The sequence below is a fragment of the Poecile atricapillus genome, chromosome W (genome assembly GCF_030490865.1).
Source record: "Poecile atricapillus isolate bPoeAtr1 chromosome W, bPoeAtr1.hap1, whole genome shotgun sequence".
NCBI classification, from domain to species: Eukaryota; Metazoa; Chordata; class Aves; order Passeriformes; family Paridae; genus Poecile; species Poecile atricapillus.
In genome coordinates, this window is record NC_081288.1 from 37,240,328 (window position 1) to 37,266,845 (window position 26,518).

The 26,518-nt window shown below is 34.6% G+C and overlaps 1 protein-coding gene across 1 annotated transcript in view; it reads left to right on the plus strand.

Annotated features, from left to right (window-relative positions):
- LOC131592210 (liprin-alpha-2) overlaps positions 1-26,518 on the plus strand; it is a 282,831-nt gene that overhangs the window by 188,927 nt on the left and 67,386 nt on the right. The window contains exons 5-6 of the mRNA XM_058863579.1: positions 2,975-3,049; positions 21,631-21,747. Coding sequence (XP_058719562.1) covers positions 2,975-3,049; positions 21,631-21,747 — 192 coding nt within the window. The remainder of the gene's footprint in view (positions 1-2,974; positions 3,050-21,630; positions 21,748-26,518) is intronic.

Sequence of the window (26,518 nt, forward strand, 5' to 3'; positions counted from 1 at the left end):
TTTTTTAGTAAAGCTCTATCATGTGCCCAAGAAAATAAAAATATTTTGAGGAATTATATGAAATTTAAGCAGAGTAACTTCTGAAGTGATACACATGATCTCAGTAAGATAGTTCTTATTAACTACAGTTACTCACTTACTGTCACTTCCAGAAAATAGAAAACAGTGTAATATGCCAATCACTAATTGGCATTCATCACATAAAAAAATCCCTCAAACAAATATTGTCAGATAAAAATAGTTTGCATTTGTTCCAGTTCCTTTTTCTATAACAAGATAGTGACCTGGAGAAACCACCTTTCCTGCATCTCTCAGAAATTAGGATGGTTCTGTTTGAGATTTTTTTTGCTGTGAACAGAAATTTGAAGAGAGAGTCCAGTAAAAAATCCTTTGTAATACACTTGTGTATGACTGACAAAGAAATATAAAATGAGAAATAAAGTTACAGCTTTAACCAGAGCAGATTTCTCCTTCAGATCAGACTGCTGATGTAACTTATTTTTTTACTAATAGAATCAAAGATTTTCCTCAACTTCAACAGCTTTATTTATGTTTGAAAATGAAGAATTAGTTGCAGCCTTTCCAATGTCTCTATGGCAAATGGGAATCTCAATTTATTGTTCACTGGTCAGATGAAAGGAAAAAAGATACTTTCTGTGCCAAGGCAGAATTGATTTCATTTCCTTTAGCAACTGTTAGACTCAGAGAACAAATAAGAGCCATCAGACTGCAATTTTGGTTAGGTCATTATAAAAAAAGGCAGTGTATTAGCTATGTATGTGGGAGGAAGGTGAGGTAAGGCAGGACAAAGGAAACAGCTTCCAACTGTTACTCTGTCTTACACTGGAAATGTTTAATGTTGTCACTGACAACAGGCCAAGAATGAAAAGAAATGTATTTGAATATAATAGCTCAATAGTCAGAATAGAAACATTAATTCTCTACCTAGTTTTGCTGAAGTGCCATGTAAAAAATTGTGTCTCCAGAGCTCTCTGTTGTTTAGAGGGAGTGTTGTTAACAAGCTCTAAAATGGCTGTATAAAACCCACTAGGATTCAGTTCTACAGTGCCACAGTGTGTAAACTTTAAGGGTAATTCTTCTGATTCCAGCTCCTTGTAGAGCTGTGACATCCTCAGTAATGTGGCCTGGCAGGTTTGCAAATTCTAATACCATTCAAAGTGAATGTCAGTGTAAGAAATATTATAATGCATTTTTTTAAATACTTTGTCCTTTATAAAACACTCAGACTTGAATACATGAAGGTTTCAGAAAAAAATTCAAGTAAAGTTGCCAACTCGTTGTATTTCATTTTGGCTTTTAACAACTGCCTGCTTGTAAATTTTCTCTTAATCATTCTGTCCCAAGGCAGCACTAACAGCCAAAGAGATTGAAGCCAGAAACATGATTGTAATTTTTCATATCTAATCCGAGATTTTTGTTAAAAAGTTGTACACCAGCTCCCATGGCAGTTAGAGAAGTTGAAATCAGGCCTCTTGGAGACAGGTCTACACCCCTCACTAGTTTTAAATAAACTATGTAAAGAGGAACAAAAGCCTCAAAGTACTGCGTAAAAACTGCATTTGTTAGAAAGGGTGAATAGTTTTAAGTGTTTGCTTCCTGAATATGTATTTCATCTTTAGATTAGTCAGTTTTAAAGTCAACTGAACATGCTGTGTTATAGTTTTGCTAACTAATTTTCATCTACTGAAGTCTGATCCATTCTTGGGATATATTGAATCTGTTAGCAAAATCTCATTTCAGTCAGTACCAAATAAAAATGAACTGTGTAAAAAAAAAGGTAATATTTATTAGACTAAGAGCTATCACTGGAAAAAATATGAAAGCTTTAGGATATATACAACTGTTTTAGGGATCTCCTGTATTTGTCACGGATCTGAAAACAATGAAAACATGTCATCTTTCTTTGTTTTGAAAGTTTGAAAGACTGGTTTTGTTTTGCATAATTTTCCAGCTACATCTCTTGGTCTAATTTGGTATGCTACCTTACCCTACAAACATTGCTAATAGCCTTAAACATCCATGGATCAGCAGCTGGAACAGCATTGCTGCAGCATAGCTGGAACATGGAAAGAAATATACTTGGAGTGAGGTGCCTAATGAAGTTCTGTAAATTAGGAAAGTCACAGGGTGCCTTAGCAGTCAGGAGAAAGTCACACACAGCACTGGAGGTCACTTCAGGTCTGATTTGCCTTTGGTTTTACTGCAGCTACATTGCTGGCTTAGGTTACACGAGCTACACGAGCTAACAATTAGCCAGGGCACTCAAACCAGCTCTCAATGTGTCTTCAGATACATTTAGTATTAACTATTAATAATCAATATTTATTGATAATTAAAATGCTACTACTAGTAATAATTGAGATCATAATCTTCTTCTGAACAGATTAGGTTATTTATGAAACTGGTGCAAACACAGAAGATTTTTCTGCTTATGAGAGTATATACATTGTTTATGACTTTTTGCAAAACTGAAACAAAGGCATGATGATATAAAAGATTTCTAGTATATGGGCCTGAAGGCAATGCTACAAGTTATTTTTCTATGAATTTATTGCACTCAGTTACTATAAACAGATTAGTTATCTTTCATGGAGTGAATTTAAAACATCTGCAAATGTTTTATTCTTTATCCTTTGTAAAAGATGTTTGTGAAAGTTTTGCTTTTATACCTAATGTGGTCTTAAAATATTTTCATTTGCTGTGTATTCCATAAAATTTCAGGCAGACTGTGGAACAGCCATGTGGCATTTAAAGTTTGACACCTATTTTAATGGGTTAAGTTTTCCTATAGTTAGGTTTAAATGTTTACTACACAGCATGTCTCTTGCAAGGGTGCAGCACACATGCCTGCAAGTGGAGTGGCAGGGCATACCGTAGAGCAAATGGCAGATTATATAATCTTTAAAGACTAATAGAAATTACGTTACTGCACATATTTTGATTTTTCTTCTAGGTAAGGGAACGACTGAGGGTTTCTTTAGAAAGAGTCTCTGCACTGGAAGAAGAACTAGCTGCTGCTAACCAGGAGGTAACATAAAACACTTTCTCCCCTTTTGAGATTAAATTTCTCTAATACTCTGTCCCATGTGTTCCCTGTCACTTTCTCCAAAGCTGTTAGAAAAAACCTCAATGAAGCAAACAAACAAAACTAAAGAAAAATTACATTCTGAGTAAGCTTCTCAGTGAGGCTTGTTTAAGGTGGTGCTAAGATTAAAAAAACCCTTCTGTTTACCAATTTATTCCCTCCTCTTCCCTTGTGAGCAAGCCAAAATCCAAGAGCTAGTGACAGATTCCCAGATTTCTTATTAGACTTGAAAAATGAGTGAACCAACAAATGTCAGATGTCAGATACTGTAACAGTTCAATAACCTGAATTTCCATTTTACTATAAAATTAAGTAAAACGCACACACATGTATATATACTCATTATATAAATGTTCATTGATGAAGGAAGGATTATGGTGAAATGTAGGTTTGTGTCTTCCCTTTTAACTGTATCATGGTGTACTGTGGTGCCATGTAACTATTGTGAACTTGGACGAGAGGTATTTTTTCCTGTTTACAGACTGTTCTCTTTTGTTTGAAAGGGTGAACACCAAAACATATTTGTATTGAACAGCTGTACACTTCACACATAGAGAAAGAAAGTTTGCATCTTAGGTGATTTTGAGACCAAATAATATAAAAAATGGAGTCTGTTGGTGACTACCATTCCCCTATTGATCTGAACCCACCTGATGTGCTTTTAGCACCGTTAAAAATACGCCGGATAAGTAAGTTGGATTAAAAGTATTTTGGATTATGACATTTTTCTGGTGTCATTTTATTCAGGGTTAAGACAGAAACTGAAAGAAGACACAGACAACCTCCAATGCTACCAAACAATTTTTGAAAAGTGGAATAGCCATAATTCAGAATAATGTGTGATAATATAAACTAGAGAATCCTAATTTTTTTTAACTAATTTAAACTGGAAAATGTACTTTCTTAAAGTTACTTCTTAAAAGCAGGATCTTCAATTAAGATATTAGTACTTCTTTTTTTATAAGTATGATAAACTATAAACCTATTAAAAAGCTATTTTGATTCATGCCTTTGCTCTCTGAAGTAACTGCACTTTATCTGTTAAAAAATAAGACTCTTCTTTCAGAAGGATTCAGAAAAGTTGTGTTCAAATAATATAGTTACACTATGTTGTGTATTCTGTTATTTGCACTAGCATTTCTTAAATAGCAAGCAGTCCTTTTGGTCAGTCAAGCCAACTGAGATGCATTACACTCCTCCAGTCCCTCCTGCTCATCATCCAATTAAATCCAAGTTCACTTCACTGGGCATAGGACCAGGTCTTTAGAGAATTGTCTTGCTATTTAGAATTTTAAAAATTTAGTTAAACTTTTTAGACAGGAAGGAATAAAAGCATGCACAATGAAATTAAATTGAAATAGGACTTCCGTAGGTTTTTCTTGCCCCAAATCCTTAGAAATGTTGAACAATGTTGAAAGTCAATTAAATAATAATGAAAAAAGAGTGAAATGGGAAGAGAAGTGGAAGAGAACAAGTGATTTTCAAACAGTTATGCATTTGAACAAGAGTTCAGATAATTTTCACACAATTAGTTATTTAAGACAAAATTAATTAGAACACTGCAGTATTTAAGTCTAGTTGTATGATAAATTCCACAGTAAATACCCAGGCAATAAAACACTGAGCACTAAAAATATATTGTACTATATATAAAAACAAATGGGCTAAGTTTCTAGGGGAATTGAATATATGCTTTTCCGTAATTTCTGTAGTCCTGTCTTGATGTCCTGGGTGAATTAGTATTTTCATTCATATCCATTTTCTCATACTTGTTCTGAGAGTGCACTATATTCAGGCTATATCTAAACATAAAGTGATGACAGTAAGCTGGTTCCCTGATTTAACAAATTATGTTTAGGTATATGACAAGTATCAGATAAAAAGTAGCAGAAGTGTATATGCCTGAAAGCTTGTGGCTGTGGCTCTGACACAGCAGAAGTGAGAAATTGCAGACACTCATGAGTATTTACTGGAATTATTCTTATATTTAAAAAAAAGAAAAACAAAACAGGGAGAGAGCAACTATTCTCCATCATTTTCCATAATTAGGTGGTACCTAAGCTCTCATTTAACAGTCTTTTTGGCATATTACCTTCTAATGTCCCCTGCCTCTCTGTTACCACTGTCCACGCAGCAGCAGCCAGGGAGACAGGGGAGATAGTTTAGCTTGTCAAAGAAGAACCTAAAAACGAGGCTCTTTCCCTTTGCTGAGATGGCAGCTACAGCTTTATTTCTTGGGATCCTACAGAGTGAGGTAGCAGGAGGGAAAGAGGAAGAGGGATTGATAAGCACTCCTTTTTGAAGACAGGGGGAAAGGGGTGGAGGGAATTCACACAACCAATAAGGGGAACTGGGGAGAAAAAGATTAGGGAAACTTACAATTCTACATTTTTGGGGGTACATTCTTTGAGTCATACCATTTTTCCTAACTGCATTACAACAATTACCTACATAACAAAGGGAGTGAAATCATCTGTAACTGGCAAAGCTGATTTCAGCTCTAGCTGCTAACAGTCTTGCAAAGCACTTAATACTGGATAGGAAACAGTAATAAACCTTGAACTCTAAGCTCCAGAGCAATTGGGTGGACATTTGGACCTGCTGGGGAAGCTCAGCTTGTATAACTAATATTTACATGTAGTTACACAAGGGTAATAGAGGAGGGTTTTCAACTTATGAGCTTATATTTTATTAAAGCTTATATTTTATTAAAGAGAGGATTAAAAATTCTTTAAATATGTGTTTTCCTAGGGGAAAAGGTTATTCGACTATATATTTTATTTTGTTGCAGCTGATTAGTGGCTGTGGAAGGGGCCATTGTACGTAGCAGCAAACTAAATTGCTTTTAGTGAGTTTTTGTGCAGACAGTTTTGGGCAAGATGACTGCAGTAGTAAAATTCCATGTACATCCTCTTTTTTTTTTTTTTCATTTCTGTTTACACTAAAAGCCATTACTAGTTCATGACTAGGAGATGTCTGTTGTAGACAAGATGAATAGAAGATACTGTTAGCAATTTTTTTTGAGAAATTTACCTCCTGTTTTTAATTAAAATTACTGTAAAACATTTGCTTACCCCTTAGGTGCTTTTAAAATTATGCTGGTTCTCATCTTCTTCCGTGTAACCTATGGTCTCTCCAAATAGTTTTGTTGCTGAGGGTTATAATTTGCGGTTAGCAATTAGACAAGATGCAAGTGGGACATCAGTAAAAAAGCTCATTGGTATAATAGTGTTCTGTGAATATTTTTCAAGGGAAATGTGATGTTTTTCAGTGAGTGTATGAATACTTGCAAAGTTGAACAATGATCTGCTAACTAGCTTCCTTTTTACACACTAATTTGAGAAAAATGAGTCTCATTGGCAAGAAAGTGAATTTATCTTCATAGTTTTGTCATTCATGATCTTAATGGGAATTAACTTTCATGTTGAAAATACTGACAAAATGACTACTTTTGTTCTACAGCTTTAGAAATACTCTTATTACCATTACAAATGTGAATCTTTGTTAAAAGTATGCTAAACTATACACATGCAAACAACACACCAAGGTTAGTTATTAGTGCCATACATTCCCAGGACCCCAAGTGCTAGTATCTTCCACAGCTCAGGAGTATATAGATTATAGACCGTGACCCATAGTGACACTTTTACATCTATTTCTGCTGCAATGTGCAGTGTTGAGTGAAAACTGATGCAATTTCAAGTAACAGATCTCCCTGTTTCCCAGAGCCTTCAACAAATAGTTTTAAAATACACAAACCAAACAACTGTTAAAGCTTTTTTCCAAGGCTTGTTTTGTAAAATCAAGTTTTATACATAGTTAATACAATACAGGAATTATTATTTTTTTAATGGCTGTGCTTAATGTGCACATCATTTTTTTTTCTGTTCACTTTAAACTTTATCCATCCCTTGCAACATCTTTCTGTGTTAATAAGAATCATATAATAAGTGGCATTCCAAAACCCTGTTTTGTTTCCACTTAATATGCTGTTTTTTCCATCTTTCCTCATTAGCAGAAACTGTGGCATGAAAAATATAGCTTTACTTACATTTATTGCCTCAAAGATACTCTTTAGGAACCCAGAAAACATTGGGACTGCATAATATTAAATTACAGAAATTACTGATTTGACTGTATATATCACTGTACTACCATATGCTTTTCCTCAGCATTTGTTCCAATTGCCAGTGCTATTTCCAAATGCCAAATAACATTCTATTGCCCCTGTCAACTGACACATAAATTGTATTTTAAAACACTCAGGCTTCATTTTAAAGCTTCATTGTTACAATTGCTTCTGCAAAAGTTTTCTTGACTTTGAGGCTAAATCTAGCTCCTGGGGCACTCAGAGATCTTGCAGGAGTTTTGGATCATAGCCCACTGCTTCATATAACTGCATACATTCTCCTGTTTAGGCAGTGGGTTTCTTCGTGATAATGGGTTAGTTCATTTATTAGGGTACCCTTTTATAGCATTTATGAAAGCATTCATAAATTATTTACATCACTGAAAAGACAGGATGGTTTGAAATTTCTAATTCTTTATGTTCCATACCAGAGACAGCAGAAAATGTAACCACTTATTCAGCAGAGAACTTCAAAATACCGTGTTAACTGCCAAAATTCTGCTGTTCAGAGCAAATCAAGAACACAGTAAAAATTGCAGTAAAATTGTTACAGTTTTGGCTCTGACCATGAGGGATGCTGCAGACATGACTATGGTATCATTGCTGCTAATGAAATATTCTGTAGTAGTTAATGTATATATGTATTTCAAAGTGAAGTCTTAGCTAAATGTGGCATGTCCTTTTTAACCATGGTTGCATATGAAAACAAATTTCTATGCCTAGCTTTTTCATTTCCAGTTAGGCTAAGGCATTTTTTACAGGGGTTTCCTGGTGACCTTAGACTTCCTGTGTAAATAGAATTCAAAGTGATTTTTGGAGTAAAAGTGTTGTAAAAGGAACAGTTTCCTGGGAAAAATAGATGTGCATTTCTTGAACTTATAGTTTATACAAAATTTCATGGATCCAAATTTCAGAAATTATGGATATCAAAACTTTGGATGAAATTGGGTGGAATTCAGGGATTTTTTTTTTTCTGAAGGCCAGGCAGATGATTTATATCTGTTTCTGGTGACTTGAGGCATACATATTTTTGCAAAGAATCTGAAACACCCTCTATAGTATCTCATTTCACCATATTTTCTCAGAATGGTGTAACTTCAAATTACTGCTTTCTGAACTCTCTCCTACATATTAAATTTTTTAAAAATTCTTTATAAGCTATAGGTTTGCAGAGGTATGACTCTGAAGAGATATTCTTTGTGGTCTGAACTTTAAATGCCTATGTAAATGTAACAAAATATATATTTTCTGGTAAGTTGCACATAATTAGAAATATCTTGATTTGAAATGTAATTTTAAATGCTAGATTTATTGCTTTTTAATCTGACTTTAACCTTAATCATCTAATTAAACATTACCTCTGCAGATAGTTATTGTTGCCCTTAAGTTTTAAATGCGTCAATGATGCAAAATAAGGATTTTTTTTTTGTGATTATTTTTTATATTACATGCTTTACAGCATTAATTTATTTCTCTACACATTTGAATTAGTATGTGCAGCATGGCAGTTGAAGAGGTTGAAAATTAATACAGCAGCACTACAGCCTTCATTGCCTAATCTTTTTATAAAGTGGAAAAGAACTAAGCACAAGAAATAGTCATTTAAGTTGCCACAACTATTTCATTTTATGTCCTCAATTAATTCTAATCTTAGTTCTCAGAGGGAAAAAAAACCCAGTGAAATCCTTTGTGAATATTGAGTGTAGCAGGATTGATTTTGCTTTGCCATCACTTTTTTTCACTTATTTTGTGTTTCTCTAAAATACAGAGCAGAATCGCTCTGGAATTCAATGCATTTCCAGAGAGCATCTGAAGAACAATACTTTCTATTGACATATTTGAGGTGAATGTCACTACTGCGTTTGCAAGAGTGGTTTCTTAGTACAGCTTCCATAAACTTCTACCACAGAGAAAAATCTTCAGCTCATGGCTACTGAAAGAACATACCTTTTCTACCATGACAGCAGATAATGATTTTGCAGATAGTAGTATTTTTATACAAAAATCTTAGTGACTTAAGCCTGTTTATGTGTTTACCACAGTGCAGTGTATGCAATGCAGAAATTGTATGTTAAATACGTTCACCAGTTTTGGTCTTCACGGAAATTTGCAGAGCAGAAATGTGTTGTTGCCCAAATGTCTTAGGGTGTTTTCAAAAGACATTCTGAAATGCTGTGTTCTCTTTCCTCTCCATTTAGTGTGTGGCCATTTGTAAAAAATTCTAAAGTACCAATGTCATGTTCTCATTTTGCATTGTGTTTTTTGTCTAATTCAAATGCCTCCTATGTGTTCTTTAGAAGACACCAATTTGTAAGAAAAGATCTGTGGTCTGTGCTCACATGTCCATGGAGCACTTAAGGAAATATTTAGCTGAAGACTGCAGGTTTTTATTCCTTCACAAAGACAGTGTGATTAATAGTTCTAATAACATTATTGATTTTTAAATTAAAATAATTATTTTAACAATTAAATAATTAATAAAATAAAATGTTTGATATTGAATGTTTTGCTAGCTTGTACATATTTCTTTCTATATATTTTTATATTCTTTTGAATATTATGTCATAAAGACAATTGATATTTCTGATTATATTTTCTAAATATTCTAAAATTCCAAGTATTAATGTATTCAGCGGCTTCAGAGTTTTACTGCTGTTAAGGAAGGATTCAGACCCTCGCACTGAGATGAAAAATTCTGGCTACAAAGGATCACCACTGCAATTTGGGAGTTTTTTTCTCAGAACTTTGTGTCATGGCTAATTAGTTCTTCTTCATTTAATTTAGTTGTAAAATTCTTTATGGGATTTTTTATGTAAATGTTTGTGACTAGGGTAAATCCCAGTGTCACAGATTTATCATTGAAGAGTAGCGTTTTGTTCAGCTTGATTTATTTTAAAAATACCCTGAGATTGATTGCAGCCTCTCAGTTTTTTGCTATGACACATCCCTGTGTGTCAATAAGAGCCTTTGTACTCTTAAACTATTGTAAGCTGTTATTTGCATTAACGGAAAATAAAAATTTAAGTTTAGTAAAATAATGCTTAGGGGAGCATGGCAAAGGATAGTAAAGCAATATCAAACTGTGACTTGCTACTTCCTAATTCTTTACACTTCTCCCAAAACCTGCTGTGCAGCTATGAAGCAATTGTTTAAATATACATTAAAAGAGCAGTGAGATCGATGCTTGAAATATTTTTTGCAAATCTCTTCAAATCTACTTCATTTTTATGTCTGACAGAAATATTTGATTTAATGAAACCTTGGTCCACCAAGATTAGAAACTCGGGTGATTTAATGGCTTGTTTTACTGAATAAATGATGACTGGAGATTAAAAAGTCCCAGTTTCCTTTAGACCTTGAAGCACAAACTTTCCATAAAATTAGCATCTTCATCAAAATGAGCATAAACCTATTCCAGTATATTTTTTCATATGTCTCTGTTTTAAAAGCATTTGTTTTATAGATTTCTCATTGTGAACACAAATTAGGTGCCACTTCTGTGATGTAAAAATAAGAAGTCTAACTACAAATTCTATTAAGAATACTCACATTGTTCTTCTGTTTAAATGTTATATTCTCATTTTTTTAATACTTGTAGACTAAGTCTCCAGACTTTTGATTTTGGGGAGATTGTATTTTTCTATGCACTAAAAGCTGTGGCCAAATCTTAACGGCAATTTAGATTGCTGCAGAAATATAAATATCTAGTAATTTATTTAGTAGTAATATAGTCTTGACTTTAGTCTTGACTTCCATACCGAAGTGCTTTTATTGCACATTTTTACTACGATTATTACTGCATTACAATCCTCCCAACAGAGCTCCAGTAAAGGAGCAGGATGCCATTTTGTGGGAAAAAAAATAGATACTGAAGCATGATTCCTGCTCTGTAGCACTTAACAGTACAAATCTGTCTCATGGTGTCCCCTGATTGTTGAGTGGACAGCATTCCTGTAAAGCCCAGGTAGCACAGTGACCTGTGCAGTAGATGTGGTGAACAAGTTATTCTTTTTACTACCACCTGAGCTCTGTAAAGTATCTCAGAGGACTCAGGCTTATCTGATACTCTTTGAACATTCTTGCTCCTAAAAGCATGGGATTAGTTCAGCTGGGATCACTGGTTAGCTATTTCTACAGCAGAAAAGGTAGGATGCTTAATAAAGTTGGATAGTTAATGGGTTTGTAAGTATCAATGGATAGACTTGGCTACATTGCATAACTTGATTTTTGACAGCTGATGGCTGTAGTGGCATCTATTCAGGTGCACATTCTATCACACGACTGCTGCTCTGGGACCTTGCACAAATCCTGGTATGCTGTATGAGCCCTATCACACTCACTGGGTTGTAGCTCCATGCTTGGGAGTTAAATTCTGGGTACATGTCCCCCCATCCCCGCTCCATGCCTGGTTTCCTAATGGAAAGGAGGCTGGGGCTGCAGACAGGAAGGAAGGACAGTGCTCTCCATGAGGCCCTGCAGCTAAATAACTGTAGAACACAGTGTTCATCATCAAATAACACAACCACTCTGCAATAAATCAGCATGTATGGACAATTTTCTGGATCTCATGAGGCTGAGTTATTTTGGGAGTCTGTACAGTGTTTTATATTAATCAGTAAAGAGGGGTCACCGAGTTTGCCTGACATTTCTGCACAAAAGCAAACAAATATATCAATACATGACAGAGCTCTGTGAAGCTGAAGAAGATGCTCAGGGATTGATAAATAGATCTCCTCTGCTGTATTCCAGAGAATTACAAAATAGGAAAGCTCTGAGTTTCCAGCACAGATTTTGTGGATTTCTAATTTACCACACATTCCTCACCTGAAGCAGAAAAAAAGGAGAAAGAGGAAATGGCATAGCAGTCAAAGAAATACAAGCTGAGAGAACACAGGGATCATATGAGCCAGATGTGTGTTTGAACGTATTTCGCAATTGCTTGGCAACACACCTGAAAACTCCAGGAGATTAATGAAATTGGAAAGTTACTTGAATATGGTTAGTTTAGGATTGCTCATAGTCAGCATGAATTTAGACACCAGGATAATTTTGGTTTGGATTTAATGTCGTCTCTTTGGCAATCTGTTTAGGGAGCTTAGTAAATCAATGGAATGCAACCTTCACCAGACCTGATTTCATAAAGTCTTGTTAACAAATGCCTTATTTTAAACATATGGAATTCCTAGAGGGATGAGCACAGCACAAGGATAAAGGTGTGCTTAGCTGACATGTATTGCAGAGGTCACTATTATGTGTATAAAGTATATCCATGAAAATTTTAATGTCTAATGTTTAATTTGCCTACAGTATTCACAGGGTGCCTTTCATGAGGCATCAGAAAGAATATATCATTTATCTTTGGTCTATTATTTTGGGAAGCATAAACTTTGAAATGGATGCCATTTATCTGGCACTGGCGGTATGAATTCAGGTTTCAGAAAATAGCTGCTTAACTTTCTGTCTGTGTCAATTTTGGAGTTATTTGACATTTGTCAAATGAGACCTTCAAGCAGATGAAGACAGTTTCATTGCAAGAATTAGACTTGCAGTATAGGACTTCAGGACAAAATTATTCTTTACCATTAACTATAATTTTTCAGATCCATCTTGATGAAAACACAAAACGCACCCATTATCCTTTGTTTTTAATCTGTTGGAATAATCTACTGTTTTAACATTTCCTCAATGTGTTTCTTTGGAATGATTATTCATTTTTCTGTAAAGTTTTTAAATATTAAATCATTTTTAAGATCATATACTAACTCTCAAACCAGATTTTAAATAGTATAACAAGATCATAGTGTCTTCTATGCTTATTACTCTCCATAATAATTTTAATTGTATTGATAGGCCTTACATGCTGAATTTGTATAAAAATATTTAAATTGATGACATGGGTCAATAAATAAAATCAACTTTAAGCTTCATTAGGTTCATATTTATTAATCAATATTTCTGTTAACATATGAACCAGAAAATGGGTCATTTGTGTTTTCCTGTTGGATTATCTCAAGCCTACAGAGCACCTGCAGCTCTAAGGGTATTCTGCAAATTCATAATTCTATTAACTAGCAAGAGTTACAAATAACAAGCCATCAAATGCCTGTAATAGAAATAAATATAGAAATATTTTTACTTGGAATTCAAAAGTGTAAAAAAATATTTTGGGTTTGATTAGGAAACATCAACATTAGTAAATAATAAAGAATCTTCATTGATACTAATGGGGACCATCAGTGCATGGGTGAAATTATTGTAAGAGGAGCTGTAGAGGATTTGACTTGGTTCAATCTATAGATAATGGATCTGCTTGCTTAACTTGGCACCTGGAGAGTGCGGTTTAGACGCCTTTAATCATGTAGATTAAACGATCTATGAAAAGAAGGGAAAAAAAAGAAACCGTATGTATCATTCCACTACATTAGAAAAGGCTGTCATATTAGATTCCATTCTGCAATAATCCTAGGATAAAAACATTATTTTAGAAGTTCCACGTGCTTTGTTATTAAAAAAATAGATAAAATTTGTATCAATGAAGCCCTTATACTTGATCTTCACTGGAGAAACCTGGGGAAAAAAATTACTACCAGTAAGAAAAGTATTGAGATCTTGTCTAAAATTAAATGGGTTCATTTTATTTAATTCTTGAAATACAGACTGTTACTCACTCTACTGAGATTCAATTTCAACAGACTGGGAAGGAAGCTTAAACTGGGATTACTTCAGTTTGTACATGCAGATCATGGCTTTGATTTTGTTTAATTGTAGTTCTAGATAAGGTTCATTTCCTTTCTGAATATTTTTAATATCCTATCTATCTGTTGTATATTTTCATGTTTTCTACAATGAGTAGCAGAGATGGTGATTTTAATACAGATACACTGTATAGGAAAATGTGATAAAACGAAATATACATGCAGAATAGTGGTTTTCATAACAGACATGTCCAGTCAAAATAAATCTAAACAATCTCAAATCTCTAGGTGACATTATATACACAAAGAATACAAAATTTCATTTGAGGAAGACTGGTTTTACTCATGAGGACATATAGTGGTGTAACTAAAAGAGGAAAACAGATCTGCAGTGCAAATAGCTAAACACTCTTTTTCAAACTGAGCAGTATTTTTCAAATTAAATTTTATATGTTATACAGGGTTACTTTTCAATTAAATGCTTTATGTACTAAGAACAACTACATAAAGCCCTAGAGGCACAAATATATATGTACATATTATCACAAATATTAAATATATGCATGCACACTATGTATACATGTTTCAATAATTCTTATATTGTTGAAAAGTATGTACATTATGTCTCTGCCAAATTCATCCTCAGCACTGACAATCTGGAAATCAGACCCTATCAATGAACTCCAGAAATTCTGAGCACTGGTTTTCTAACAAACTAGTGTTTGTCAGAGTAATAATGAAAGAACAATAGTTTTGCTGCTATTTTGTTGAGCTTGGTAAGGAAAAGAATGAAAAGAGAAATTAGTCAGCAGGTGTCAAATACACAATATAATTCAACCATGTAATTGATACTTGTGACTATTTTCCTATTGTGCTAGAAAGACAGCTCTTTCCATTGTGTTGTATTTCATACAAATTTTGTGACAAATTAAAAGTAGTACATTTTTGTTTACTTTGATAAGGGTTTCTGAGAAAATGTACTGAAATGCACCTGGTAATCAGTGAAAAGTCTTGACAAGATACTCTTCACAATAGCACCAGCACCATTGTTTTAAATTTCTCCTGTTCTGTTTCTGAAGTGCTGCCACAGAAACAAACAGTGCCTGCTCTAGAGTATGTGTAATAGCACAAGACAGGTATTTACCCAGTAACCATTCATAACAAACCAAGAGAGACTAATAAACCCTATTGCCTTATTATCAGCCTGAAATGTTAGTGTATTTAAAGCACAGAATTGCCTGCTGGCCCAGATGTGTTGAGTTCAGCTGGAGTCAGGGCTCAGCGATGGTGCAGACGGCCGGCGGGAGGTCCTGCGGTCAGTCAGTCCCCGCTGCAGCCGCCCGAGTGCCACAGCTGGATGCTGCCCCTGGACCACAGCGCCCTTGTCACCAGCACAGCTGGCCTCCACAGGCGTGGTGATAAAACACTGATGGCTAGGGCCTCGCCAGGAGTTATCACAAACACACACCATCAATGGTAAAGGACCATGGGGTTCGTATTTTCGTGCTTTCCATTTAAAATTAGCAATCTGCCGCAGATTCAGAGCATTTCCAGTCATTTTTGCATGTTGTCACTCATTACGTGTGCTTCAGCGACATGAAGGCAGAGTCTGAAAGTGCCATCCACCATGCAAGCAGGATTGCAGGCAGCACTACCAATGTCAAGACCGTAAGAATAAAATAACCAGGACATGCCAGAAGCTGTAGAAGCAGGAGGTTTTAGCTTTCTTTGACAGAATTTGAAGCATAGGAGATAAGGACTTAAAATGTAAAAGATGTGTAACTGAGGGCTGGGGCTTGGTGTGCTACCTACCCACAAACACAAGATTTGTTTTCAATTTTTTTTTTCATTCTGTCTGACTTTCTACTACCGTCTGATCCCCAAGGCTCCCTCATGAGAATGATTCCTCTGTAATTAGTATTTCTCCATAGCAATGAAGGGAGAATTCATTATATAAATATGTTGAAAATATGTATTACTCATAACCCTCACAGTTTTTTACTTTAATAAAGTACTATTTTTCTTGATATGTCAGAACAGGTTTTAAAGTGCTCAATTGTGTAAAGTTCCTAGAAAGCTCATCTCTAAATTGCAATAAAATACACTGAAATTACAGGCATAAACCCATAAACCTGAAAATAAACCTAACTGAGAGGTTAAAAAATGTTTTTTTCTTCCCCCAAAGTGAGCTCAAAGTTCATTGTTAGGGCTGATGATTTCATTCTCTGCCTCCCAAACTTTTTTTTTTCAGTCTGAAAAGACTTTTTTCTTTTATTTTGTTCCCTTGAAATGTTGATTGCAATGCTGTATGTTCCATAGATATATTTACTCCAAGCCATTGTGAAAATAGACCCCAAATTCTATATTTGCCCTTTTAAAACATACCTGGTTGTAAAGCTCAGAACCTGCATTGCTGAATGGAAAAAGTGTTTAAAAACTAAAGTCACCTTCATGGAGGTTTCTTTTTATCTACTGTTTCAAAAGACTTTGTATGTATCTATGAGTTTTGTTCATGAAATCAGAATGTGCTATTTATGATACCCTGAGGAGCATCTTGTGTTCTCTCTCTCTCTCAAATGCTGTGTATCAGCCAATCATCAGTCCTGTGCAGGTCATTTGACCATGACACTGAACCCATACTGAGACTTGTTTCAATGTTGGAAGATGACATAAACAAATTCAGTTGTTTAAGTTAGGAAAAGTTTATGAAAAACTGCTTTTCAAGAGCTTAAAATAATTTCATTGCTTTTAAAGAATCTCAGAATCATAGAAAGGTTTGAGTCAGAAGAGACCTTAAAGATCATGTAGTTCCAACTCCCCTGCCACAGGCAGGAATGCCTTCTACTGCACCGGGTCGCTGACAGCCTCATTCGTCCTGGTCTTGGATACCTCCAGGGATGGAGAGTCCACAGTCTTTCTGGGAAACCTGTTCATAAAGCGATGAGGCACTGGAGCCTTATAAGAACTAAAGAATTTCCTTCTAAGATCTAAGCTAAACCTGCCCTCCTTCAGTTTGAGGGCTTCCTGCTTTGTCCTATCACTACATAGAGAAGTATATTAAGTATTCATAGTACAGTTAATTGCCTAAAGACTGAAACTGTAATGAGATAAAACATGGTCACTCAAGTTTCAGCAGCAGAGGTACCTGGGCATTTAGGATCTTATATGTTTAGAAATGGATTCTGATTTCACACCTCTCAAATAATTTTAAAGTAATTAATTTGCAATATATCCAAAGTAAACATGTAGAGTAGTGCTTTCCGTGCCTCATTTTTTGTCTGATGAGAGACTTTATGCTGTGAATAAATCCACTCCATCTTCTTGTGTGTTCCAGTGTATTTTCATTTTATCTAATAAACCCAGTTCATATTTTGCCATTTTTTGCGTGCTGGTTTTTCCTTTCCTTTTTAGTTATCCTTCATAGTTTTGTGGTTTTTCAGGTACGGCATGAATCTTTTACTTCTTTTGTTTTTATATCTTAGTGTCCTACTATAGTTAGTAATCAGACTGTTTCCCTTGTTAAACAGAAGGAATTTACACTATGGCTCACTGATTTGTAATCTCACGTTACCTTTATTCCTTATGAAATTCTCTTATTATATTGTCCTTTTCACCACCATGGCTGATGGGTACGGCTCTATCAGGTACTTCTTCAGATCAGTACTGTATTCATCTTCTGTTCTGTATTTTAATATTTGAAATCAATATTCCCTTAACACCTGGATTCAGTCTATTAAGTGTATAGGCATGATATGTAGATTTGGCCATTTATGGAAATGGAGACCAGTTCAAATTTTGAGTCTGAACTGCTGAATCCTAACTTCATTTAAAAATGCATGGTCCATGCATAGATAGTGAACACAAATTTTGTTAATTTAGAAGGAATTTATGTGTGTAGTATAGTGGAGGTATTTGCCAACATTTTAAATTAAGAAAGCTGGGTTTTAGGAATGTTGAAATTATTTATTAGTTAAGACAGAAAGGCAGAGGTTGCGTAAGATTATGTTCAGAATTATTATGACAGAGTAGGGCTTTTGAAACTGTGTTATTTGTTTTGAGGTACCTTTGACATCTGGAAGATAGAATCAATGGAAATTCTTTAAGGTTTTCATGTGCCTTATGAGTCATAAAACTAACATGCAGAAGTGGGAAGAATGTTGAAGGTCAATATGCCTGTGAGAAAAGAGCAAGCTGAAAGAATATTTTTCAGATTAGGAAGTATTTTCATGGACTTAAGCTACAAAAGTTAGAAAGATCCAACTAGAAAAGTAATACCCTACATTTTGTTCTTAAACTTACTTTATTTTTCTCAAACAAAAATCAGAAAGAATTTTTCAGTTCTGCTGAATGGCACAGAAAGCAGAGAGCCAAATTTAGACTTTCCCTAGTATGGAGAGACTTGAAATTTTACTTTTGTTTAGAGTCTCATTGAAAGGTGTTACCATGGTCAAGATCAAGTTTGCTAAATAGTCTATAATGTCTGTGACTTTAGAACTGGAATATAATCATTTGAGATCCAGAAGAAGAAGCTGATAAGGAAAAAAATGTAATGTATTTGATCAAAAATGAGAAGGTACAATTTGGACTTCAGTATTTAGGATGATTGTCCAGTTTGAGGTACAACAATCCTAAATAGAATAATGATATTTATCCACATTTATTTTCTATGAATCTGACTTGGGGCAGGGGAAGAAGAGGCATTTTGATTTGTTTTCAGCAGTTATGATGCCATCCTCAAGAATATTACCTTTTATTTTCCAAAACAAAGAACATAGCATAGAAATCATTAGGAATTTAACATTAGAGGTTAGATAGTATGTAGGTACTTGGAAAGCTGTCTGTGAAAAACATCAGTAGAACAGATAGACATTTCTCAAAAATAGTATTAAAAATTTTTATCTGCATTGAGCAATCATTTTCTTACCTACATCTCGGTTATTATTGCTGTCTGCTATTGTAATGATCATAAGAATTTAAGAGGTTTTGGCATCTACCTAGGAAGAATTTAGTCATCTGTGTCTTCACACAAATCATCAACCCTTCTTCCATGTTTTGGTAACCTGTTTAAAAAGATACAGAAATGGTGCAGTGATTAAATGAGCACATTTGCAAAACATGTGCACATTATTGAAAGTTAAATCAGAAAAAAAAGTAAGTCATTAGAAGGAGCTTTATAGCAATTAAAACCTTTTGCTTCAACAAAGCAAAAAGCAAACATTTATCTTTACTTGTAAGACACTGAAGAATTTCCATGTTTCCTTAGGAGCACTAATTCTGCCTTAATATATTCATTAAATCAAGAATAGAACAAGTATGAAAACAATTATCTGTGTGGTTCTTCACAGTTTAGATCTGTTATCTTATGACTACCCAAGAGCTGAAACTTCTGCAATGTGCCAGACTTCAAAGTCTTTGTTGTTCCTGTAAATATTTGCTCTGCATTCATTACAGTAATAAAATCATTGAAACCATGATGTGTAACAGTGATGGATTTTTGGCGCAGTGATTGTTCCAAAACATTTAAAAATCAAGAAAATCCCTCCAAATAATGATACACAATGTTGCATTATTTTATTTTACTGTTTTCTAATAGGGGCAATTGGTTTTTTTCTTATTTACTTACCTGGAGAGTGGTGGTACCTAAAGACCTGTAGAGGCTAAGAAAAATATGTGATAAAATGACAAAATTTTGCACAGGTGTTTAAAGTATTCTTATTCAGCTAAAGGTCTGTTAAGGATTTGTGTAGATAGAGGTGATATTTCAAAGGAATGCATAGTGATATCTGTTTTTTAATGGGTCAACAAAAGATTATCATATGAAAAATCCTGATATATTGTTTCCTGCTAATATATCCTGTGATTTTATTTTTTTAATGGTATAAGTAGTTGCTCTACATCAATGATAATTTTATAATATATGTGTTGAAGTATCTCACTTCATACCTGAAAGTATCTTTAATAGTAATTGATGGCTAATTTTGTTGGGTGGAAGCAATAATTTCAGTAGTTTTATTTGATTTAATTTGAGAACTATTTGAACCATAAAGAAGAAGAATTAGTGAGTGAAGGTATTCAGAAAACAAACCACAAATATTAAATTACTGATTGTGTATAATGCTAGACTATGCGAATGAATTTATACCATTCTTTTTTCTGTTACTTAAGACAGACGTAATTCTCTTATTTAATCAAAATATATTAAAGTTCATTGTATTTGTACAACCCCCAAAGACACAGATTGTCTCAGTTTTAATTCCCACCCTGGGAGTTTCCTGTAATTGCTTGGATGAAATGTTGCTTTCAACAAGTCTTGGTCTTGGCAGTGGAATCAGTGGGAGTATATGACTTCTACAGGGGCTGTAACTTGGAATTTTTAGTGAGCAGTGAATCAGCCTGCTCATCAAAATCTCCTATTATGGCAATTTTCAAAATTTATATTAAGGAAGAACTGTTTAAGGTGGTGTTCTTACATCTCAAATGTTGGTCAGAGTGATTCAAATGGTCTTTACAATAACCACTTAAATATAACTTAAACACATTTTAAAAAAAGGTTTCAAAATAAAGTTAAATTATTCACATCAAAGTAAATTAATCTTGAAGTCAATTACAACTAAGTTAAATTTAATTTAATTTAATAAATGTTCCACAAAATCTTGGCTGCTGCACACACTTACCAGGTAGTTCTACCTAAAATTCTTGCTCCTACCCCATGCTTTTGTATTCTAAGACAGGTCCTTTAGGGTCTTTCTGACTCAGGATCTATACAGCCAAAATTTGGTGACAGAAGCTTTTAAACTTACACCAGCTTTCCAAAAATGGCATCTCTGCATCCTACCAGTGTTCTACTGTGTTTAATACATAATGTTATTCATCAGGTAAATAATTTACTGTATGTGTTCATAAAAGCAGAACAATACAGAGCTATCTAACTGTGCAATTTAACAAAATAAATTGCTCATATTAGCCAGATCTTCCATTTTATCATATTACACAATGTAAAAAAATTATTAGGACCAAAATCTTTCTGTGCTGTGTATTGCCTGAGCATAAGACACAAAGTCGGAGAGAAAGCAGCTTATGTTCCAATAGCTGCATGAGAATTTTAGTAGCATTACCAATAAATAATCAATATGTTAAATACAATGAAACCTACTTGTATATCTGCTAAAACAGTCAATGGATAGTAGATGGTGTTAAGGTACATGCTTTTCTTAAAAAGAACCATGTAAAAAGTATGTTGCTGTTACTAACAGATGGGAGGCTGACAGAAAAGTAGCACTTTGTTTTACATCACTTGGATTTGCTTCATAGCCTCTTGGTACTGTTTTCCTGTAGCACAAGTTTGGCATTCATTGAATTCTATGTAAGAGTAAGTCTTGTTCTCACAGTGTCAAAAAAAAAATCAATGGCTAACTGCTGTTTCATCTTTCAAGATTAAAATTAAGTGTCCTACCACAAAATCAGGATAGAAGACAAGACAGTGTTGACTATCATGTCATTTGTTCCTCTGTATCCTTAATGGCCTTAAGATATCATTAGTATGTATGGGTTTTAAACCTCTCTGCATATAATGACCTAATTCTGCAAATATTACAAATGGCCAACATAAGATTGAATTGTTAATAGATTTTAAAAATTGCATGCTCAGTATTTTTCTGGTTTCTTATATATATTTACCACTTTTTTTCTTTCTTTTGCAGATTGTAGCTTTGCGTGAACAAAATGCACACATTCAAAGGAAAATGGCAGCTGGGGAAGGGTCTGCTGAATCAGAGCATATTGAAGGAATGGAGCCAGGGCAAAAGGTTCATGAAAAGGTATAAAATGTTAGTGGTCATTAAATCTAATAATCTCTATGATAAATAATCAGGCTTTAGATTTTAGTAATATGACTATTTTATGGGATGTCCATTTAGAGTTTTGTCTACCTACTGAAAACAGCATGAAAAAATGAGCTTGTTTAAATGGAAAACAAACACAAATGGGCAGGTCCTTGCTCTTTGATAGGGTATTGAGTTAGATCCATAACTTATAATAAACTTTTCTTTTAATTTTTTGCATAGTGCTACAATTATGTGTACTAAATGCTGCTGTGTAATCCTTTGTATGTTGCGTACAGAAGAGCAAGGTGTAGTGGCATAGGTGTCTTTGTGGAAGGCTGTATATGCAAACATTCCTGCAAAAAGAAACCCTAAGGGCATAACAGAGACCTAAAAACAAGAAAAAGTAATTTTTCTCAGTGCTGCCTATAAAATATTCTTCAAATTCTTGTCCATGCTCGTATAGAGAGAAGCTACTTAGCACTCCTTCAGAAGAAATACATCTATACAATTCAGACCAAGTATTTCCTTCTTGATGCTGAAAGACAACAAAATGTAGAGACTGATTTAGAAAACAGGTTTTCTCCTTAGCCTTAGATTTCCACATTGATAAAAAACAAGTTGAGCATCTTCCTCTCTTGCTTCAGAATTATTAAATTAAAATGATAACATAACATAACATTTGGCAGACAGCTGAAATGAGTAGAGCTGCTGCTTGGATCTCTAATTGTGCATTTTTGTGTAATGCCATATGATCAACAGTGGCATAAATCACACTTAGAAAAAATAGCTGTCATCGTTATTTATTTTATAGTCAATCCAATTTACAACGGTGCACTCACAGTGCAGGCATTAATTTTTCACATTTTGCAGTTTATGTGTATTTTCCTCTGAGTAATCTATGTGGTTGAGAAACACACAGTAAACAAATACTGTTTAGCTACACTCCCCTTTCTGCAAAATCATACTCACAGACACATCTGTGAAATTTTGATAAAATTCACCCCACTCAGTTGTGCTTTTAAATGCAACTACACTGTTTAGCTGAAAATCTCTGATTTACCACTTTCTTTGCAAGCCGGGTCTTCTGTTTTGAGCCATTGGGTTCATTGCTTACCAGCAGAAGTGGAAATAAGACTATCCATCCTTTAAGAAGTCTGCATATTTAAACACTAATGAGAGGGATGAAATCCAATGTAACATATTATTATCATCATTTTTTTAATTGAACATTTCTAGAATATTATGTCCTGAAAACTTCTATGCTACCTAATAAAAGCAATTTATGTTGATCGAGTTAAGCTGAAATAAAAGTTTCTGCTAGATTTTGCTGCTTATGGCAATGAAATCATACTGGATAGGGAGTTAAGAGGAGACTGTATTGACACCAGATCAACCAGTGCACTCTAATTCACATCCTCTGCACTAGCAGCTCTCAACATTTCTACATTTATCTTGGTGGCCTATAATAATTCCTTATTATTTAGGAGAGAGAAACTTAAAAGGTAGCAAATACAGAAGCTTGCAAAGAGGCCAACTTGCACAAAGAGAAGAGTTTAAAGGACTTTGAAAAATTGTTTCAAACAACACCTGACAGAGATCGCCTGCTGTGGGAATTAAGATGCAACCATTTCTGTTATCAGATATTCTGCTTGCTTCCACTTACTGCCACACAGTAAGTGATACCCTTCACTTAATCTCTAAGGAGAGTTTCCTGATTTCCCCTCAAGTGAACGCCAGGGAAGGCAGAACTCCCAGTGAATAAGGTGCACATTGGGAAATCTGTGGAAGCAGCTAAGGATGCTGCAACAGTGGGACTGAACAGTCAAAAATAAGATACTGTGAATAATAAGTTTTTTTTCAAATAAACTCATTACTTCCTACTGGTATTTATTTCAGCTTCTGTAAGAACCATAGAAGTTGAATAATTCAGTAAAACAGTATTTTAAGAAATGATCACATGCAAATTAGGAAGCATTTAAGTTACTTTGAGAAAGAGGAGATCTTCTGATGTTGTACACCTTAAATGTCCACCATTACAGTATCCCTTTCAACTGCAATTATATTTTGTTTGTTTCTCTCTCACAATGGAGAATTTCAGTTGAGAATGTTGTGTTTGACAGCTGATTAGAGGCTGGAGACAATTCAGAGCAATTGAAAAGGAGATCTCTAATGATCATATTTCTGCCTGACACAGACCAAAATGTGTGAAACAACCTAGAGAAGTAGAATAATTTTTAAACACAGGGGAAATACACCACTTAGAAATGACTGTGACACTTAGATTTGATGATACTGGTTTGGCATAGGTTTACACACTCTGGTTTGTGTGCTGGTTGCATGGATGATGATCATCATGCTGCTTTTGCTTGTTTAGCTGTCCTTTGGGTTTGGTCCATTGCATAGCAATGTGTCTGTTAGTATCAGTTTCTTTTGAATGTTTTACATGAAGCATTTGAATGGAATGGGGTAGAAGAACTACACTCTAGTAAAAATCATCCTCTGGTAACTTAGTTATTCTTACATCTCAAACAGCATCTGCATTACTGTTTGCAGCATTGATTTTTACTCTTGCTTTTATAAGAGTAGATGATCTGTATAATTTAGCTTGGTGGTTATTTTTACTTACTTTTTTATATTCCTATACTATAGAATTCAGATAAGTTTATTTGACCTGTGTAGCAAATTATATTTCTGTCTCTTCCCTGATGATGTGGCCTTCATGACCAGATTTTCTAAGTTGAAGGGAGCATCTCCATCATTATAGAACTAAAAATAATCTTTTTTCTTTTTTCTTTTTTCTTTTTTTTTCCCCTGGGATTTTGGACAATTTTTTCCAAGTGAGGACCATGATGCAATGGGGATTTATTCTTTTTCATTTATTATGAACTTGCCAATACTCCTTTAAAAAAGAAGTGTCAAATAGTATTATTCACTATTTACAGAGTGTGCTACTAAAGAGTAGATATAAGGCACACAATTTTAGGGTTTAAGTAAACAAAACCACAAATATAAAGGGAGAATACACATACACACAAAAACCCCAACCACACAACCCAGTGCTTACAGCATAAAAATACTTGTTTCTTCTAGGAATTCAAAAAGACCAGGCTTCTGAATTTTTAGATTACTTTCAACTTTTCAATTTTCTGTCTAACCTTATGGTTACACAGAATTTAATTTAGTTCTCTGACATGGAAAGGCTTCTGCATATGGGCATCCTGTGAATCACCTGTGAATGTACTACCAAAACTAAGAGGCACAAATGAGGAGTTCTGTCACGTTAATGAGCCCTGTCTCTGCTGCAGGTTGTTCAGAAATAACCTCATGAGATTATATTAGTTTCCTTCTCACCACTCTCTGAGGTTAAAGTCTAGCACAAAATACATAATTGGTTACTGGTGGATAGTATTTAGGCCAGATACTTTGTGTCAGATGTTTTAGAGAGAAAATATCACATGGAGGTGCTTTTTACTATTCTTGGGACTTGCTTAAAAAAAATTGGGTTTTCATGTACATTTTACCACATATGTAGTTGAACATATAAGTTCTTCCTACAAAATAAAATGGAAAATAACTTTACTATACAAGCTGGGACAATTTTACCATTTTTTTTGTGAACTTCTGTAGACTGGTGTCCCTACTGGGTTTTTTTATTATTTTAACTTAGGTGTAACTCCAATTAGTTTTCCTCCAGTGTTATTTTGCTAGGTTTAATTAATAAAGGGCAGTATGAATTAGATTAACAGAGACTAAAATATTCCAGATTAGCCTCACTTTACAATTTCTCATGGTGTTCCTTTTACCATTGTCCTTGGATTTTTCCAGTAGCCTAGTCTGCAGCTTTTTCTTTTGTTCTTCATGTAGAGAGAAGCAACAATATAGGGGGGAATTATGGTTGTTTGTACTGCTCAAATTTGCTGTCCTTCTCCCTTCTGACATTCCTATGTGAACAGCACATTGTCTTACTGCTGAGCTTTTTTGATCTCAAAAGAAAACCACACTCCAGGGATGTTGTTTTCCTTTTCATGCTGTTCAGTGGTAGGGAACATTTACTTTCCTTCTCCGTTTCCACAAACCTTAAGAAATTAAAATTTTACTTCTCCCCTCAAATATTTCTTGCTTAATCCCTGTTATCCCCTCATTCCTGTCTCTACAGTGTGTCACCTGTCATAGTTAGTACCATCACTGTCATCAGATTTACTTGATGATTATTCCATCCTTTCTGTTTCTCCTCCTATCTTCTTTAACTATATTGGGGTGACTGTAAAGGCTTTCTTTATGAATAAAGAGTATATTTAAAACCCATAGTAACAACCGTGTTATCTTTGTTATATCAGTTATTTATCTAGTGTGGTGATATGATGATATAACAGGAAAAAAAGCAAAAAAATCCCAGCTTACAAAAACCCACACCAGGCATCCTCTTGCTGTTACTCTTTCCCTCTTTGTTCCCAGGAGAGGAGGAATGCAAGTGCTGTATTGCTGGGTAGAGATGTCATTCCTCATATACCTTTGTTTGCTCTTACCTAGCCCAAGAAAAGATGTCTTAAGCTTCTCTAGAGCCTTTCAGTCCAGTGCCAGCCAGATTTCTCATGTGGCTGAGAAACCTGTGGAAAGGGGCAGGAGCAGAGGCCAGAGGCCCTCCCAGTGGGCGTAGCAGGTGAGCACACACTGCAGCTGTGTGTACCTGCCTTGGCTCGAGAAGGCAACAAAGAGGAGGGGGAAAGTAGATGATGATGCCTCTCTGCAGCATTGAAGTCTGAAT